The sequence below is a fragment of the Rhinatrema bivittatum genome, chromosome 2, assembly GCF_901001135.1.
Source record: "Rhinatrema bivittatum chromosome 2, aRhiBiv1.1, whole genome shotgun sequence".
In the NCBI taxonomy this organism is placed as follows: domain Eukaryota; kingdom Metazoa; phylum Chordata; class Amphibia; order Gymnophiona; family Rhinatrematidae; genus Rhinatrema; species Rhinatrema bivittatum.
Window position 1 is genome coordinate 719,385,581 of NC_042616.1, and position 20,544 is coordinate 719,406,124.

The following is a 20,544-nucleotide window of genomic DNA, read 5'->3' on the forward strand; positions in this document are numbered from 1 at the left end:
GGACTTCCCTGGCTTCAGGTACACGGACCCCACTTTGACTGGCAATCCCTGCAGTTAATTCAGTGGGGACCCCAGTGTCAGAACTGCTGTCTGCTCAGGTGTCTCCAGCGGTTACCATCCTGAACTTTACAACCCTTACCGGGTTACCTGCTCCATATTCTGACTTCAAAGATGTGTTCTCCAAACAAAATGCTGACATTTTGCCTCCACTCCGAGAATTCAATTGTCCCTTTGAGCTCCTACCAGGTACCATGCCTTTCAAGGGCAGAATCTACCCTCTCTAGCTACTAGAGACCCAAGCAATGTCTGACTACATTAAAGAGAACCTGAATAAAGGATTCATAAGACCTTCCGATTCCCCGGCAGGTACCAGATTCTTCTTCGTGAAGAAGAAAGATGGCAGTTTACATCCTTGCATTGACTTGCCATGACTCGCAAGGATCGTTACCCTCTGCCACTCATTAGCGAACCATTTGATCGCCTACAAGGAGCCCAGATCGTTACAAAGCTAGATCTCCGAGGGGCATACAATCTTGTACGGATCCAGCAGAGAATATCTGGAAGACCGCTTTCAATACAAGGGACAGTCACTACGAGTACGTAGTAATGCCTTTCGGACTTTGTAACGCCCCTGCGGTCTTTCAGCGTTTGATGAATGAATCTTCCGGGACTTACTATACTCATTTGTCGTGGTATATCTAGACAATATACTGATTTTTTCATTGACTTGAAGTCCGACCGCTCACATGTTCAAACAGTCCTCCAACGCTTCAGGGCAATCGTCTCTATACAAAGTGTATCTTCGAGCAGACTCGTCTTCCATTTCTGGGCTACATTATCTTCAATCGTGGTTTCACAATGGACCCTGAGAAACTCCAAGGAATTTGAGATTGGCCTCAGCCAGTAGTACTCCGTGCCTTACAAAGATTCCTTGGATTTACAAATTATTACAGGAACTTCATCGCTAACTACTCCACGCTAGCTGCTCCATTCACGGCCATGACTAGGAATGGTGTAATCTTCAAGTTTGGAGCCCCAAGGCTCAATCTGCTTTCCTCGCCTTGAAAGAGGCCTTCTGCACCGGACCCTGTCTACGTCACCCAGATCCTAACCGCCCCTTCGTCATTGAAGTTGATGCCACCGCCATTGGAGCAGGGGCGGTCCTGAGCCAATATTTCTCCAAGGGATCTTAGTACCCTGCTCCTTCTACTCACACAAATTTTCTCCCACAGAGCAAAATTACTTGTGAGCTCTTAGCTGTGAAATTGGCCCTTCAGGAATGGCGCCCCTGGTTAGAAGGAGCACAGCATAAATTCATGATCTTTATAGATCACAAGAACCTCGAACACTTAAAGGAAGCATAGCTATTGAACCCCAGACAGGCCTGCTGGGTGCTGTTCTTTGAACGTTTTAACTTTGAACTCCACTACCATCCTGCAGCAAAGAACACCCAAGCGGATGCTCTCTCTCGCCAGAAGATATGCCCAAAACTCCTAGGCACATCATTGATCCGGCCTGCATAACCCTCGCAGTTACCAACACGGTACCAGCTGGGAAGACGGTGGTCCCACGCCACCTCCAAGAGCGCATCCTCCACTGGGCCCATAACTCAAAGTTGGCTGGCCATCCTGGCCGGGCTAGGACCCTTGAAATGTTAAGAAGACATTACTGGTGGCTTAGCATGGTTAAAGACTCCTGCAGCTTTGTGGACTCCTGCCCCATCTCTTCACAGCAAAAACCTCTGACTGGCCATCCTTGGGGACTCCTCCAACCTCTTCCGGCTCCCACCGAACCCTGGTCAAGCATCTCGACTGATTTCATCATCGATCTGCCCACATCAAAGACAACACAGTCATCTGGGTTATTATCGACTGCTTTTCAAAAATGGCCCACTTTGTTCCACTACAGAGCCTCCCTTCAGCTCCTGAATTGGCAAAACTCTTCCTGAACAATGTATTCCACTTACATGGATTACCCAAAGAGATTGTTTCTGATTGTGGGCCACAATTCGCTGCCAAGTACTGGAAGTCCCTGTGTAAAAAGTTTGATATTACCCTGAATCTGACTTTGGTTTACCACCCTCAAGCGAATGGCCAAGCTGAGAGGACAAACCGCTCGCTGAAGACATTCCTAAGATCCTACATCAATGATCAGCAGGATAACTGGGCCGAGCTCTTGCCCTGGGCCAAGTTATCCCACAATACCCATGTCGCCTCTGCCACCGAAATCTCTCCCTTCTCCGTAGTATTCGGTTGCTAGCCATGCCTGCCTCTACCAGTGCCGCTTTCCGTACCCTCACCTGTAGCTCAGTCTACGGCACAGATGATCCGTTGTCTCTGGAACCAGGTCAAGGAAAGGCTGGGTCAGGCTGCCAAGAAAGCCAAATGCTTCACGGATGCTCACCGTCGCACTGCACCTCTGTCCCAACCAGGCCAGAAAGTCTGGCTCAGCACGAAACACATTAAATTACGTCTGCCTTCACAACGATTGGCTCCCAAGTTCATTGGACCATTCCCAATCATCCGACGCATAGGAGCAGTTACATACCAACTGCAACTTCCCGCCTCCATGGGAATCCACTATACATTCCATGTCTCCTTATTAAAGCCATTAGTCTTGACCTGGCCTTCTCGTAGGTCTCCTGCTTCTACTCAACTTACCGCTGAACCTAAAGACATCCTCCAGGTAAAAGAGGTCCTTGATGTCCGGTGATGAAGAGGCCATTGGGAATACATCCTGTCTTGGGAGGGCTTTGGGCCAGAGGAGAACTCCTGGGAGCCCTCCCACCACATCTATGACAAGGACCTCCTTGCAGAGTTCCATCGGGCTCACCCTAAAAAGCCCAGGCCGGTAAGGGGGAAGCCTAGAAGGGGGCGGTACTGTTGCGCGACCCGGCCGCTTCCGCTCCACGGTCAGCCCTGCTCACCTTTCTCTCTCTTCCACGAGCTCCGGCCTCTCCTCCTCCGCAGCCGCAGCCAGTTCGCGGCGTCCCCAGCTCCCCCACTCACAGTCTCCTGTCCAGGCCTCATGGTGGGGCTCGGTGTCCTCCATGGCGTTGTCCACGCTGCTAGGCGCATGCACACGGACCGCCCAGCCTCTTAAAGAGCCAAGGGTGGATACCAGCTCCGTGATGCGCCCTGATTGACAGCAGGATTTAAGGAAGTGGTCAGACACCACTTCCTTGCCTTGGCAATCGGGTCGTACACTCTGTTGTTCTCTAGTTTGCCTGTTCCAGTGTCTCCTGTGTCTCCTGTTCCAGCGTCTCCTGTTCTTTCGTCTCTCCATCCCTGGTAGCACCCTTCGGACTGATCTCACGGTAGTGACCTTTGCTTGCTCTTGACCTTGTCTGACTGCTGCCTGGATCTGACCTCTGCCTGTTCACTGACTACGTCTGACCACTGCCTGGAACCGACCTCTGCCTGTCCACTGACCTCGTCTGACCACTGCCTGGAACTTGACCTTTGCCTGACCTGACTACTGGATTGACTACAGGTCTAGACAGTTACTCTGGCCTTGATCCTCACTATCCACTCGGACACTCTCTTCTGGCCTCCTGCAACCTCTGGACATTTTTGCTTGGACATCGACCGCGCACCCTTGTTCGTGGTGGGCACTCCTCTGCGCTTCCTCTCTAGGAGACCCTGAGAGGCCCACCTAAGACCAGGCGGCCCAGGTAACCAAGGGCTTAACCTGAGGGAACCCTGGGTTGCTATTGGCGAAGCTCCAGCTAGCCTCTGTCTCTTCCTGTGCTCCGCCTCCTGGTGGCAGGTGCTCGCCGGGTCTGACCGGAGGGCCGTACCAATCCTGCACCAGGCAAAGGGTCCACCTCCAGCACAACACTTGGGGATAGATTTTCAAAGGGTTGCGTGCGTAAGATACGTGCGCAACCCCCAAAAACCTGTCCCTGCCTCCCCCTGAGCATGCAAGCCTATGTTGCATAGGCTCGGCAGCGCGCGCAAGCCCCGGGACATGCGTAAGTCCCAGGGCTTGAAAAAATGGGCGTTCCGGGGGCGGGGCGCCGGCCCGGAGGCGTTCCGGGGGATGGAGAGCCGGCGCGCGCAAGTTACGCCTGCCTGGAGGCAGGCGTAACGTCTTCAATAAAGGTCGGGGGGGGGGGGTTTAGTTGGGCTGGGGGATGGGTTAGATAGGGGAAGGGAGGGGAAGGTGCGGGGGGGGGGGTGGAGGGAACGGAGGCAGGCTGCTCGGCTCGGCGCACGCAGGTTGCACAATTGTGCACCCCCCTGCATGCGCCGACCCTGGATTTTATAACATGTGCGCGTGACAGCGCGCACATGTTATAAAATCGGGCGTAGATTTGTTTGCGCCGGGTTGCGCAAACAAATCTACGCCTACGTGCATGTTATAAAATCTGGCCCTTGGGGTACTAATCCAGCTATATTTTAACTATCTAAAATCTAGCCATATCTCAAAGAAATATTCCAGAGCAGGGTAAAGTTATCCAGCTAACTGAACCTATTTTCAGTTGAATCCAGCTAAGTTATCCAGCCTTATGTGACTGAATAACTTGTTACTTAACTGGATATCTTATCAGAACAGTGCTGGAAGTGCTGGAAGTGGGTAAGAGATACCTCGCTTCCTTCAGAGGTTTTCCAGGTCCAGGGGTTGCAGGTGGGTAGAGGGTAGGGAGGAGGTTGGTGCATCTTTATAGCAGGGAAGGAGGGAGTGGAGGCGATCTGAGACTTTGGAAAACATATTTTACATCTATGATAGGGGCTTGGGGCTGCTCAGCCTGGAAGGGCTAGTTTTAAACATTTATTTTAATTATTTATTTATTTATGTTGAACTTTTTTATACCGACCTTCATGTTGAAATAACATATCAAATCGGTGTACAAGTAACAACCAAAATTGCACTAAGGCATTACATAGAACAAATGGTACAAATGGTTACAGAGAACTGGGAGAACAGTGCATTACAAAAATCAATGTTGCCAGGGCATAAATAGAACAGGTGGTTACAGAGAACTGGGAGAACAGGGTGAACTGACTGAGTAGTTGCCACAGCAAGCGTAAGACTTAACAATTGATCAAGGAAACAAGCCATGGGGGCTGGGGTGTCAATTTAGGACAAAGTGAAGAACCTGCAACCAACATGTGTGCGTATTGATGCAATAAATAACAGAGGTAAAAGAACAGTTAAAAGGCTGGTAGCACTAAATGAAGTAAGTGAGAGTCCAGATATAAAGTTTGAGCGAGGTAGGAGGAAGGCATGACTACTAGCCCCGCATAGAAAATCCAGGGTTAGCTAGGAGAGAAACCGTCAGGTGAGTAACGGGATCTTGAGGGAGACGAGATAGGGCATTCCAGAGTTGGTGGAAGGTTCATAATGTTATGGCAGGTTCCTAATGTTGGGAAAGAGTGGGAGTCGAGCCACAGGCCTGCTAGTCATTTCCTCTTTTTTGTTTTATAGTGCTACGTAACCAGATATCTTTGAAGATCTCCGGTTAAGAAGCAAGTTATCCATCTACAAAAGGCCAGATAACTTAAAAACCTAACTGGCTATATTCAGACATAGCCAGTTAGGTTTCTAATTTATCTGGCTACATGTAGGCAAATATATTCAGCAGGACATTTATCCTCACATTGGCTTACTGAATATGGACCTCAAAGTTTTTTTTGCACAGTTGAAAGTTACTATGGTTTTACGATACTATAGATTTTATTACATTTAAAACCTTTATCAAACATTGAGATGCAGACACAACATAACTGGGGTGAGGGTTTATGTTGTGTTTCCCCCCCCCCCTCCCCCCCCCCAAATAAAACTACTGGAGGCATCTTCAGGACTGGGAATATTCTAATCAAAAGATTATCGCAAGTATACAATAAGATATTAATGCAATAACATTTTAATTTTTTAATGAAGGTGGTTCATCACTTCCTCTATACGCGACTTGACTGAATTGCACACAAGGGAAACAATGAATTAGAGCTCAGAAGAAGAAAAAGATCTAAGAATTTGCAGGGATACAACTGCAAATGATGTTACAAAGTTTCAATTGTATGCCTGATCTCGACTTCTAAGTGTGTAGCAGATCATCTTTAAGTAAAAATTGTGCTTTGCTTTATGTCATTACAATTCATTGCAGGATAACAGTAATCTGAAATCAACACCTATTAAGATTTGAACCATATTTCTCAGATTTAACTTTTATGATCCAGTTCTTTAGCCTGAAATGAATAAAAAATGTTGGCTCCTTCAGTCAACACAATCTTTAATTTGTGTCCTGTGCATTAGCATCCAATACAAAAAAATAAAAAGCTTTCTTATTATTATTACATGTTCTTTCCTAGTTTTCTAATAGAGCACAATATCTCCATAAGGAAAAAGGAGATGCTTTAAAAGGAGAGATAACTGCAAAAATAAATTCCAATATGTCATTTAACTTACGGTTGCGTTGAAACCATACAGGGTTCTATCTCGGGAAGTAGGTCTTCCAAATATGGAGCTTCGTAAAGTTGATCTCTTCTTATCTTCATGCTGCTAGCAACATAAAACAATCCTTTCATATGATGCTTAAAAGATTATGAATGTAACAATACAAAATATTTAAAAAAAACCCAGAAGTGTAAGAATAATATAAGAAACCACTATCTAGATCTCACTTTGTAGCAAATATAGATGTGTTATGCAGGATCTCATATAACTGAAAAATTATTGAATGACCGTCATAATTTTAGCACAAATACCAGCACATGGAACACTGCTCTATGTGCCCCAATGGAGACTGGGGGGGCTGTTAAATAATGCCCCATATGCTAATAGTTATAATCATCAGTCATTATAACTATTAGCACATGGGGGATTATTCAACAGCCCCCCAGTCTCCATAAGGGCACAGAAAGCAGTGTTCCATGTCATTCAATAATTTTTCAAGAATGAAACCTTCCTCCCATCCTTTGGATACTATCCCCACCAAACTGCTCCTGGCCATCCCTGACTCCATCGCTAAAACATTGTCGGACATCATAAACTGCTCACTCTCCCAAGGACTATATCCTGACGACCTCAAATTGGCCTCCATCAAACCTCTACTCAAGAAACCCAACTTGGATCCTAAAGACCCCAACAACTTCCGTCCTATCGCCAATCTCCCATTCATAGCCAAGATTCTAGAAAAAGTTGTCAATACTCAACTCTCCGAATACATAGAAGAAAACAAAATCCTATTCCAATCACAATACGGATTTCGCAAATCACTGAACACAGAATCCCTCCTCATCTCCATGTCTGACTTCATATTAATGGGCCTTGACAAAGGCCAATCCTTCCTCTTAATTCTACTGGACCTATCAGCCGCCTTTGATACGGTCAATCATTCCATTCTCACTTCCATTCTGGCTTCTATAGGTATCTCAGGCACCGCTCTCTCATGGTTTAAATCTTTTCTCTCCAACAGAGGCTTCAAGGTTAAGATACAGAACAAAGAATCTTCACGAATGGACGCATCCATTGGAGTCCCTCAGGGCTCCTCACTGTCACCTACACTCTTTAACATTTATCTTTTACCTATCTGCCAACTCCTCTCCAACCTTAACCTCAAACATTTCCTCTACGCAGACGACATCCAGATCGTGATACCCATTAAAGAATCCTACACAAAAACATTGGTTCACTGGGAAAACTGCCTCTTCGAAATTAAACATCTCCTGGCTAACCTAAACCTAGTTTTAAACTCCTCTAAAACAGAACTGCTTGTCATCTCCCAGATAACAATGCCATCTCTAATCCTCCAACTATCCCAACTACTACACAGGTGAGAGATCTAGGAGTATTAATTGATAACCGGATGAACCTTAAAGCTTCCATCAACAGAACCACCAAGGACTGTTTCCACAAACTCCAAGTTCTGAAAAGAATTAGACCACTCTTCCACACTCAGGACTTCAGAACCATTCTACAAGCCATCATTTTTTCTAAGATCGATTACTGTAACTCTATCCTTCTGGGCCTACCTTCCTCCTATACTAGACCCCTCCAGATGTTACAAAACGCTGCGGCAAGATTACTGACAAACTCCAGGAGGAGGGACCATATATCTCCAATCCTAAAAGATCTCCACTGGTTGCCTGTTCACTTTAGAATCCTCTACAAATCTCTTTCCATAATATACAAAACCATCCATCAACTCACCCCACTCGACTTACAAGTCCCATTCCAATTTATAACTCCTCCAGACCAACAAGAGACACACTCAGAGGATCTCTTCAAGTGCCCCCAGCCAAAACTACCAAACACATTACCTTGAGAGATCGGGCCTTTTCAACAGCCGGCCCCCTTCTATGGAACTCCATCCCACCGGACCTTAGACAGGAGCCCAGCCTCCCAACCTTCAGGAAGAGACTCAAGACCTGGCTGTTTAAAAAAGCTTTCCCGGACACCGATTAATTCTATTCAGCCAGATTCTACCACTTCCACATGTAAAAATGTTATTACTAATGTAAATACCTATACCTAATGTTATTCTCTCCCTTTTCTTCTCTCCTCCCAGTTCTATTACCTTGTTATTTGTAACTGCTTCCTTCTACACAAATAGGTTATTGAATTGTTCACTGTACACCCCTGTTATATGTAAACCGGCATGATGTGTTTGCAACATGAATGCCGGTATATAAAAATTTTAAATAAATAAATTTTAAATAAATAAATAAATAATACATCTGTATTTGCTACAAAGTGAAATCTAGATAATGGTTAAAGATTACAAATGCAGTTTAATTAGGAAGATATGTAAGACTAGAGCAGAGAGACAGACTATTGTAAATGAAACCTTACTATTTACATATATCTAATTACCTCATTCAGAAAGAAAAAAATGCCACAGCAAAAAGGATAAAAAATAATTGAGAGAATTCATTGAAACATATATTATAAGGGCAAGTTTGAAAGCCATTTCAATGGATAAGCAGTGATTTATGCACGTAAACTGACTGACAAATTACCCTTCCTCAATGTGACTAAAAAAAGATGTGGTATTAGAGGAGACAATTTGGGGGCGCATGCTTAGGTGGTGAGAGGACAACTTTGCACATATTTTCCACTTTCCATGTGATATTTTCCTTGATAAAAAAGCCTGCACAAAAAGCAGGTGCACGTATTGCTGCAAAGCCTGCAGATAAAAACTTACCTGCAGGCTTTGTTCCAAAGCAGGTAATTTATTTATTTAGAATTTATTTAGAATTTTTATATACCGACATTCTCGATACACATATCAGATCAGGTCGGTTTCCATTGAACAAAACAGTCGCGGTTAAGGCGTTACATTAAACAGAGTTTCTGAACATAAGAACGTAAATATTAAACAGAGTTTCTGAACATAAGAACGTAAATATTAAATAGACATCAATAACACGTCAAACAGCGTTCAAAAGACGTAAAAAAAACAAAAATATCTACAATAAATAGTATAATAAATTGAGTGTAGCAGGTAACAGTGTACAATGTTGAAGGGCATGACCTGAGCATAACGAGAGCTAATGAGCTAGTGCATTTACAGTGGTGACTTTCATAACCTGTGGACTGTCCGGATCAGGCGTAAGCGGGCCCAGCGGGGTTTGGGGGTGTTCAAGAGATTTGTTGTGTTCTATTTTGCCCTTTGACCGGTATCTGAGTGTTCCTGCGATTCCGGGAAGGCTTGCCGGAAGAGCCATGTTTTTAGGTGTTTCTTAAAAGTTTGATGGCATGTTTCTAGGCGAAGTTCCGGAGGTAATGAGTTCCAGAGGGTGGGCCCGGCTGTAGAGAGTGCTCGTTTTCTTAATAAGGATTTGACCAGAGGAGCATATAATGAACCTTTGTACTTGTATCTGATAGGTCTTTGTGATGTGTGAGGGCGGAGTTGCATGTTTAGATGTAGGTGGGCGATGCCCATAATGTCCTTGTGGATCATCATTATTGTCTTGAAGGTGATCCTGGATTTTATAGGAAGCCAGTGAAGGCTGTGTAGAATTGGTGTGATGTGGGCTCTTTTATTTGAGATGGTGAGTAATAGGGGTGTGCATTCGGATTGACCGCATTAGTAAAACGCAACTCATATTTTTTTTTTACTTAAAAAATTGATTCGACATAAACGATCGGATTTCCCACATATCGAACATAGATATGTTCGATATGTGGGAAATCGCGATTGTTGAGCCAAAATAAAAATATAAACCCCCTCACCCTCCTTAATCCCCCCCCCCGACTTACCACAACTCCCTGGTGATGGAGCGAGGAGTGAGGACGCCATTTCTGCAATCCTTGGCGAGAAGCATGTGACGTCGGCGGCACGTTGAGTGACGCTGGCGTCACGTGATTCCCGGCTCGTTCGCGCCGGACGGCTCGTTCGGCCCAAAAAGAACTTTTGGCCAGCTTGGGGGGGCCTCCTGACCCCCCCAAGCTGGCCAAAAGTTCTTTTTGGGCCGAACGAGCCGTCCGGCGCGAACTTGCCGGGAATCACGTGACGCCGCGTCTGAGTGACGCGGCGCCACGTGATTCCCGGCTCGTTCGCGCCGGACGGCTCGTTCGGCCCAAAAATAACTTTTGGCCAGCTTGGGGGGGTCAGGAGGCCCCCCCCAAGCTGGCCAAAAGTTCTTTTTGGGCCGAACGAGCCGTCCGGTGCGAACGAGCCGGGAATCACGTGACGCCGCGTCACTCGACGTGCCACCGACGTCACATGCTTCTCGCCAAGGATTGCAGAAATGACGTCCTCACTCCTCGCTCCATCACCAGGGAGTTGTGGTAAGTCTGGGGGGGGGATTAAGGAGGGTGAGGGGGTTTAAATTTTTTTTTTGCACATATGTACATATACCCAACTCATTGGATTTTTTTCATGTCCATATTGGCCGCAAGTGGGACCCCCTTTCGGACATAAAAAATATGAACATAAAATTTTGCTCTGCACATCCCTAGTGAGTAACCTCGCCACAGCATTCTGCACCATTTGTAGTGGTTTCGTGGAAATGGCAGGGAGACCTAGTAGAAGGGAGTTGCAGTAGTCTAACTTTGATAGAATTATAGACTGAATTACTAATCAGAAGTCGCTGAAATGAAGGAGCGGTTTCAGATTTTTGAGCACTTGAAGTTTGAAAAAACATTCTTTAGTGGTGTTGTGGACGAAGGATTTAAGGTTAAATTGATTGTCGAGTCGCACCCCTAAGTCCCTGACAGAGGGGGAGTGGTTAATGTATGATTTTGCGAATTGTGTTGCGCTTTGGGAGTTGGTGAGAAGATGGTTTTCATCCATCAAATTGATGAATCCATCAAATTCATCAATTTGAAAGCTGCCTCCTAATTAAGGCCTGGATTTATCAAAATGCGGCAAATATAGCATGCGATGGGAAAAGGGGTGTGTTTTATGGTAATAGGGAGTTTATCGCAATTTGCACAAATACCTATGTGAAGAGCTAAGTTACCACAAATTGCAATAACTTTTTTGTACTTTGAGATAAGTGCCAGAATGTGGTATTTCCTACATACAACCACTGGGGGGACCATGTTCACTGTGAGAGAGAGATAGAGAGAGAGAGAGAACATTGCACAAATCTTATCTTTGGCTGAGTTTCCGCACTCCGAGGGTCATCAAATGTTCACAAGAGAGCACTGTTCTGTTTGTATGTCTCACATTGAATATCAAAGTGGCCCCTAACCCCTACACTAATACCTAAACCTCACCTCGAGTTACTAGGTGGGCCTCTCATAGAGATATAAATACCTACTAGGGTCAGGGCATTATGGCTAGGCATGTTCTCTCTCTCTCTGTTTCTCTCTCTCTCTCATCCTCCTCTTTTTCAGATTTGCATCGCAACATGTGGTGCTTTCGCATGCGAAAACGCATTTTGATAAATGAGGGGGTAAGTGATATTTAATAACTTAGTCACTTTATTGCAGTTTGACTATTTTGGTTAGTTATGTAAATGCATCTGACACACTGGAAATTTTATTTTTAAGGCTTCAGAGGGGTTTGGGGGCATGGGAGTGGCTCAGTCCAGCAGGGCTAGTTAGTACATTTTGGGCAGGGTGTAGGAAATGGGCCGCTAGCCTGCAAGACACTTTTTTTTTCTTCCTTTACAGTGCTAGTTAGCCAGATATCTTTGACAATATCTGGTTAAGTATCAAGTTATCTGGCCACACAAGGCTGGATAACTTAGCCAGATAGAACTGAAATTCAGCTAAATTAGCCTAATAACTTAGACCCACCCTGGAACATCCCCAGAATGCCTCTTTTTTTATCTGGCTAGTTTGTAGCCAAATAATGACTTATCCAGCGATAGTTTAGCCAGATAAGTAGCTCAAAAACTTGCCATTTAGATGGATAACTTGTGAGTTATCCTGCTAAATGGATTTGAATATTGACCTAAGGGTATATATGTATTTAGGAGAACAAATGTTTATGGGCATATCTGTGGGCAGACTGGAGGTTGCAAATCAAGCATCTATGGTGGCTTCTCCTCTGAATGTCTTTGTTAGACTCTTCAAATTATTTTTATGCTAAATATTCAGTGAATATCTCTTTTTATGACTGTAATATTGGACAAAACACAGTTATTTCCCACTATTCAGCCTACAGAACCCAAAATGAATTTAACTGACTCAAACTCTCTATGAGAAAATCCAAAAGAACTTATGGTCCCATGTTTGCCTCCAACTGGGACAACAAAGCCCTTATACTAAAGATTTGCTCCCATTTTGTATCTATCGGAAAATGCTTAGTATATAGGGCTTTAAGACAGCAAGTAAAAATGCATTTGGGGGCAATTTTAGACAGTCCACATAGCTGCAAAGTCCAAGGGTGCAAAGCTAAATTTGAAAGGGAAACTACTCGGGATGTTTCCCTTTGAAAACTGTCCAAATTTAAAAAATACCTGTGGATTTGCACCTGTTTTTTCTGCAGGCAAACATTTGCTGGAAAACACCATGTGCAGATTTGAAAATCTAATCTATCTGTTTGATTTCTCTACGCTGCCTTCTTCCTGTCCCAGGGAAAACCGCCCCTCAGTCCAACTAAAAATCTGCATGCTATGAAATTCCACATGTATTTTTAGTCGAGAAGAGTATAGGAGGGTAATTTCCAGACAGGCCAATTTATTTGGCTAAAATGATTTTCTTGAGTGAAAAACTGGCTTTGAAAACTGCCTTCTGTGTTTTCATTTTCTTGGCAGTCTATGACTCTTATTCAATTGTCTATATGACTCTTGTTTACCTAGAGAAACTGGAATCTTTGCCCAGGCACACTAAACGTAAGCTTACAAGGGACAAATGGGAGACATTTAAAAAAATCACAACCAGATACTTCAGTAATAATGAAACCAGCAGGTAAGGAAAGAGGTATTGTCCTTATGGGCAGAGAAAAGTATAAACAGGAAGCTATGTATCAAGTGGGTGTTGAGGGGATTTGCAAAGCTCTACCATATAACCCGACTGCTGAATTGCTTAAGGATGTGGGTGAAATATTGGAAGTGGGATTAAGACAGAGATACTAACACAGATTCCTATGTAATAATTCTCCAAGAATTCTCCACTTCTATATTGTCCCTAAAATTCTAATGTTGCTTACTCATCCTCCAGGGTGGCCCATAGTCTCTGATTTAGGGTCTATGTTTGACCCGATATCAAAGAATGTAGATAGTTATCTGCAACCACTGGTCCCAGAGATTACATTTTATGTGTGCTACTCTGCACGTTTGATTACATCTTTACAGGAAATTGATAATGTTCAATCTAACTGGTATTTAGTAACAGCTGATGTTTCAGCATTATTTACCAACATTCCTTTATATCCAGCATTACATCTAATAAAAATATCATTATTGCAGCAGGATCATAAAGAAGTCAAGGTTTCCTTTATTGCCCAATTAGCAACACTAGTCTTAAAAAAAAAGTTACTTTCAATTTGGTATCACCTTTGTTTCAACAAGTCAAGGGAGTTGCCATGGGTTCATCCATGGCACCCTCTATTGCATGAACATGTTTGAGAAGAAACATATTTATATATCATGATACTGGTGCCACATTATTATGTGGAAATGTTACATTGACAATTTATTTTGGGTATGGGATCTTTCAGAAAAAGAATTACAAGAATTCATTACCTGAATTAAAATTCCATTTCGGTCCATTCCCCAGACCAGAAAACTTTTGTCTTTCTAATTCTGTGGGAACCCCCCACCAAAAAAACCCCCCCATCCCAACACTTTAAATTAATTAACAACCCCCACCCTCCTGACCCCCCCAAGACCTGCCAAATTAATTAAATACAACCCCCCACCATCCTGACCCCTCCCCAAAATCTTTCAAATTAATTTACTACAGCCCCCCACCCTCCTGACCCCCCCCCAGACCTGCCAAAAGTCCCTGGTGGTCCAGCAGGGGTCCAGGAGCGGTCCGGGAGCGATCTCCTGGACTTGGGCCGTCGGCTGCCAGCAATCAAAATGGCGCCGACGGCCCTTTGCCCTTACTATGTCACAGGGGCTACCGCTGGCATTGGTCGACCCCAGTGACATAGTAAGGGAACAGGGCCGTCGGCGCCATTTTGATTGCTGGCAGCCGACGGCCCAAGTCCAGGAGATCACTCCCGGACTGCTCCTGGACCCCCGCTGGACCACCAGGGATTTATGGCAGGTCTTGAGGGGTTCAGGAGGGTGGGGGGTTGTAGTAAATTAATTTGGAAGGTCTGGGGGGGTCAGGAGGGGGCAGGGGTTTTGTTAGATTTTTAATTTTTTTTTATATTCGCTCCATAAGACGCACAGACATTTCCCCCCCACTTTTGGGGGGAAAAAAGTGCGTCTTATGGAGCGAAGAATACGGTAATTGTAATGGTTTTAAGCTTCATGCAGGAAGTCCAAGTAATAGCGAGTTACAGAAATCTAAGTCTGAGAAAATAAGGGTTTGCAACACTGTATGAAAATCTTCGAAGGATAATAAAGGTTTCAACTGCCTTTTATCTTCCAAATGATTCACCAATTGAGATGAGATACAACTTTTCAAGTATTTTTCAGAGGAATGACAAATTAAATATGGGACAATAGTTATCCCAATTGTCAATTCTACTGGTTTTAATTTTTCATGATAGGCTTTATTACAACTTGTTTTAACCCAGATGGAACAATTCCTTCTGAAAGCAATAGATTGACTAAAGTGGTGAGTGTGGGAATAATAACACAGTGTACTTCCTTCAAGTAAGTGGCTGGGATTGGCTCCCGCGGATGATTAACAGACTTGATTTTGGTAATAGTGTGGATGATTTCAAGCTCGCTTACTCTGATACAAGTGGACCATTTAACCATTTCATGGGAGTATTCTGAAGCTCTTGTAGGAGAACAGACATGAAAATGCTGTTTTAACATTCATTTTATCTAATAGAGATATAGCATATTCATTACAAGTGGCCCTTGAGAAGTTAGAGTTTCTCAAAGAGGAGGATACTGAGTCCTTGATTAGATGTTAACTACATCATAGAGTAACTTAGCATTGTATATTAGAGATGTGATTTGGCCGAACCTTTTGGTTCAGCCTTCATTATCGACCCGCCATGGGAAATTTCGTTTTCCCGCAGTTTGGTCCGATTTTTCTCAGCCACCCTGAAAGTTTAATTAACTACAACCCCCCCCACCCTCTTGACCCCCCCAAGACTTGCCAGAAGTCCCTGGTGGTCCAGTGGGGGTCCCAGGAGTGATCTCCCGCTCTCGGGCCGTCGGCTTCCAGTAATCAAAATGGCGCCGGTGGCCCTTTGCCCTTACCATGTGACAGGGGCTATCAGTGCCATTGGCCGGCCTCTGTCACATGGTAGGAGTAATGGACAGCCAACGCCATCTTAAAAAATGGCACGGGCCATCCATTGCTCCTACCATGTGACAGGGGCCGACCAATGGCACCGATAGCCCCTGTCACATGGTAAGGGCAAAGGGCCACCAGCGCCATTTTGATTACTGGCAGCCGACGGCCCGAGAGTGGGAGATCACTCCCGGGACCCCTGCTGGACCATCAGGGACTTTTGGCAAGTCTTGGGGGGGGGGGGGGGGTCGGCAGGGGGGGGATTTGGAATTAATTAAATTTGAAGGGTTGGGGTGGGTTTGGATTTTTTTTTTTAAATTTGTGCTTTCTCCCCGTCCATAAAAACGATAGGAAAACCACACGAAATTTTGTGGGTTTTCCTTTCATTTTGTCAGCCCCCCCCCCTGAAATGTAACTAAATAAGAAATATTGTCTTTATTTCCTATTTCATTGCAAACAAATGCACATCCCTATTGTATATTACTCCGTGTATTTGTTTGGAATAGAAATCTTTTTTTGCTTTGTTAATTAATATATGGTATTTATTTAGTTGAGATCTATATTTTCCTAGAGATTCTGGAGAAAGACATTTCCGCCAGTGTTTTTCGAATTTCCTAAGGGCCTGTTTGGTGCGTTTTAAATTATCATTGAACCTGGGGTTCTTGCAATTGGGAGTAATCTTTTCATTATTAATAGTTCTAGTATGGACAGGGCTGAGGTTATCCCCTATGTTATTGACAATCTGTTTCCAAGAATCAAAGGCAGAAGGGAGCTTATTTTCTATTGATTCCAAGAGAGTATCCTTATCAATCTTTTTCCTGAAGGCAAAACTGTCATTTTTAGGGATGTGAATCGTTTTTTGACAATTTTAAAAAATCATCCGATATTTTTTAAATCATCAAAAATCGTTAGAGTGCACGATACAATAGAAATTCCCCCGATTTAACGTGAAAAATTGTTAATGGGTTAGTGTCCACCAACGGGAGTTATATGGGGGGAGGGCAGGAAAACCAGCACACCAAAACAACCCCTAAACCCACCCTGACCCTTTAAAACTAAACCCTTACCTTCCCCCACCCTCCCGAACCCCCCCAAACTTTTCACGAGTACCTGGTGGTCCAGTGGAAGCCCCGGGACCGATCTCCTGCTCTCGGGCCATCGGCGCCATTTTGGCTGCCACTAATAAAAATGGCGCCAATGGCCCGATAAAAAAAACCCCACCGACCCTTTAAAAATGACCCCTTTGCTTCCCCCACCCTCCCGAACCCCCCCAAAACCATTTTAAAAATTACCTGGTGGTCCAGTGGGGGCGCGGGGAGTGATCGCCCGCTCTCGGGCCGTCAGCTGCCACTAATCAAAATGGCGCCGAGGACCCTTTGCCCTTACCATGTGACAGGGTATCTGTGCCATTGGCCGGATCCTGTCACATGGTAGGAGCACTGGATGGCCGGCGCCATCTTGTGCTCCTACCATGTGACAGGGGCTGACCAATGGCACCGGTAGCCCCTGTGACATAGTAAGGGCAAAGGCTATCGGCGCCATTTTGAATACTGGCAGCTGACGGTCCGAGTGCAGGAGGTCGCTCCTGGACCCCTTCTGGACCACCAGGGGCTTTTGGCAAGTCTTGGGGGACCTTCCTGACCCCCAAAGACTTGCCAAAAGTCCAGCGGGGGTCCGGGAGCGACCTCCTGTACTCGGACCGTCGGCTGCCAGTATTCAAAATGGCGCCGATAGTCTTTGCTCTTACTATGTCACAGGGGCTACCGTTGCCATTGGTCAGCCCCTGTCACATGGTAGGAGCACAAGATGGCGCCGGCCATCCAGTGCTCCTACCATGTGACAGGATCCGGCCAATGGCACGGATACCCTGTCACATGGTAAGGGCAAAGGGCCATCGGCGCCATTTTGATTAGTGGCAGCCGACGGCCCGGGAGCGGGAGATCGCTCCTGGGACCCCCACTGGAGCACCAGTTACCTGTAAAAAGTTTTTTGGGGGGGTCGGGAGCTAAGGGGTTAGCTTTAAAAGGTCGGGTGGGTTTTTTTTTTTTATCAGCTGGGGCGCAGCCAATAAACAAAACCGCATTCGGGCCAGATGGAAAAAACCCCACATGTGAATCGGAACCGGAATCCGAACCGATTCCGGTTCCGATTCACATCTCTAGTCATTTTTATTTAAGCGTTTAGGAAGAGGGATAATGTATGCTATTTCAGCCTTTATTAATTGGTGGTCGGACCATGGAAGTGTAGTGTGGGAGGTCTTAGACAATTACTGGTATTGGCAAATATTAGATCTAAGGTATATCCCGCTTTGTGAGTAGCTTTAGACACAAATTGGGACCACTCCAATGCTTCCATTGCTTCTAGGATATTCAAAACCGAATGTAGATTTCTGACATCCACATACAGAAAAGCTATGGATGTCAACACACTTTTACATTACACTAGCTATCATCCATGACCCTTGTTGTATAACATACCCATGAGTTAATTTTGGAGACTAAGGAAATTATGCTCTACTGGTAGAGAGTTTAAAGACCGTGCTAAAGATATGATTGGAAGATTCCAAGCACAGGGAACCATTCTATTATTAGGAAAGCATACAGAAGCGCTTTATATGCAACTCAAGAGAATTTGTTGATACTAGCGGTTAAGGAACCTTTTCATGTTTATGAACAGGAAGGTTTATGAACAGGAAGGTTTAACATGTATTGTATGCATCATTCCATATTCTGTTAAAATCTAATCAAATTAAAGCCATTATGTTGAAACACTGGCATGTGTTACAGGATCACAGAGTTTAAGGACCTCCAATATTTGCAATGAGGAGATCAAGCAATTTATGAGATAAAACTTACTCATTCAGTACTGAGGTGCCTCTGCAACAGTCTGGTGAGAAGGATCAGAGAAGATGCGGGGGTTGAACTGTTTGTACAAATGTACTTATTACAAGTGTTTTTCAACATCCATACTTTCAAAAACCATATCTTCCCAGGTAACTTTGACTATATGACTGCATAGGTTGTTTATGTCATCATCTGCCCATGTGATTTAATATATATAGGGCAGACTAAAAGAACTGTGAAAGTAAGAATTGTTGAACAAAAAAGCTGCATCAGGATGCAAAAACAAGAAGCTCCACTAGTACAGAATTGGGTCACAGCACATCATATAGTGGAGCAGTTAAGATTCTTTGTAGTTTGTCAGCTCCAGCTTGAAAGTGGAAAAGATATCTCTGGAGCTCTTGTACAGAGAGAACAGCAGTTTATCTACAAATAGAAAACTCTGTACCTTGGTGAGCTGAATGCAAATATGGAGTGGCAAGCATTCTGGTAATCTTTATTTATAATCCTTAGTGATGTATATTGTGATAGATGTTTCACACTACTTATGAATAATGTTGTCAGGCATCAATGATTTAACTTAATGTAGTTTATTATAGATGTATTAATTTAGTGTGTATCTTATTATAATAAGGATAGCATTTAGTAGACATGACACTAGAAAATATGGATAGGTTATTCAGATGAATAGGAGATGGATCTCAATGGAATAATGATTTTCCTGTAAATGAAAAACCAGCAATATGTAAACCCAATATGAGCTAAATGGATTGAATTCTGGGTTTTGAATAGATTTCATTTTAAGTGGTATGAGATGATATTTGTAGATAACCCATAATGTTAAGAGTGACTGGCATTCCTTAATAGTGTTGTGGCTCTAAATTAGTGATTGGTTCAGTATACCATGTGACTTAACCATGAAAAATGGGGAGGATATGTCCTTTAACTAGTAGGGAAATAATATAAGAATGGGATTTAAAACAATGGTAAGAGAATGAATATAACCTGTTATATCTGCTTATGATTTTAATTATTGTATAGGAGTATGTTTTCATAGCACTTCAATTCCCATAGGTTAGACTGGGTCATATGATAGTGGCATGTGTTTAAGTTTTGTGGTTCTCTACAACTGATAGGATATTTCTGATCATGTGATCTGAGTCTTCTGAAGAGGAAATAAACACTGTAGAGCCAGCATTCTTTCAGAAACACAGTGAATCTGTTAGATTGAGTTGGTGTTGTTTGGAGAAACAGTGGAGATTTATATACATATAAGTAAATATTGAGCAGTACTTTATCACCTAGTGCGAGTATATCATTGAATATGAGCAAATATAGGAGGCTCCACTATTGAACAATAATCAATCACTCCATAATTACTAAGGGCCTCATTTTCTAAAGTATCTCAGGCCTGTGATACTTTAGGTAATGAGGGGCAGGGGGTCGACCCGGGGGGTGGTCCTGTGCCAGCCGGCAGCGATCGCACCGCCGTGGTGCGATCGCTGCCGGTTTCGTACCCAATAGCGCCACCATAGAAGGTGTAGCTATTGGGCGCGAACTCGGACGCGAAAAGGCCCTTACCTTTTCGACATCCGCGGCGCCTTCACGGAGTCGGCCCCGGTGATGCCCCGACTCCTCCTCTTCCGGGGTCGACTCCGTCCCCATCCTGGTATCGCATGCGAGCCACTTGGAAAATGACCCCCTAAGTGGCTGTGGTGATGTGAGACATGCCATGACCGAACATTATAAATGGAGTTAATAAGAGGAGAATGAAATAATGATATAGGTAAGAGATAATAATCATGGTAAATAAAGATAAATCTTATGGATATTAATGGAACAGTTCTAGATGATGCCTTTGGAAAATCAATGAACACAACTAAAGTAATACCAGTATAAAGTAGCCACAATGCCAACTCTTGTAAGTATTTTAATA

At 44.2% G+C, this 20,544-nt stretch overlaps 1 protein-coding gene across 3 annotated transcripts in view; it reads right to left on the reverse strand.

Moving 5' to 3' along the window:
• The window catches only part of RGS22 (regulator of G protein signaling 22), a 915,000-nt gene that overhangs the window by 58,731 nt on the left and 835,725 nt on the right, over positions 1-20,544 (reverse strand). For 2 of the 3 annotated variants that reach the window (XM_029591788.1, XM_029591791.1), the window contains one exon: positions 6,412-6,504. In XM_029591788.1, the coding sequence (XP_029447648.1) occupies positions 6,412-6,504 (93 nt within the window). The remainder of the gene's footprint in view (positions 1-6,411; positions 6,505-20,544) is intronic. The other variant, XM_029591789.1, reaches the window with a different exon arrangement.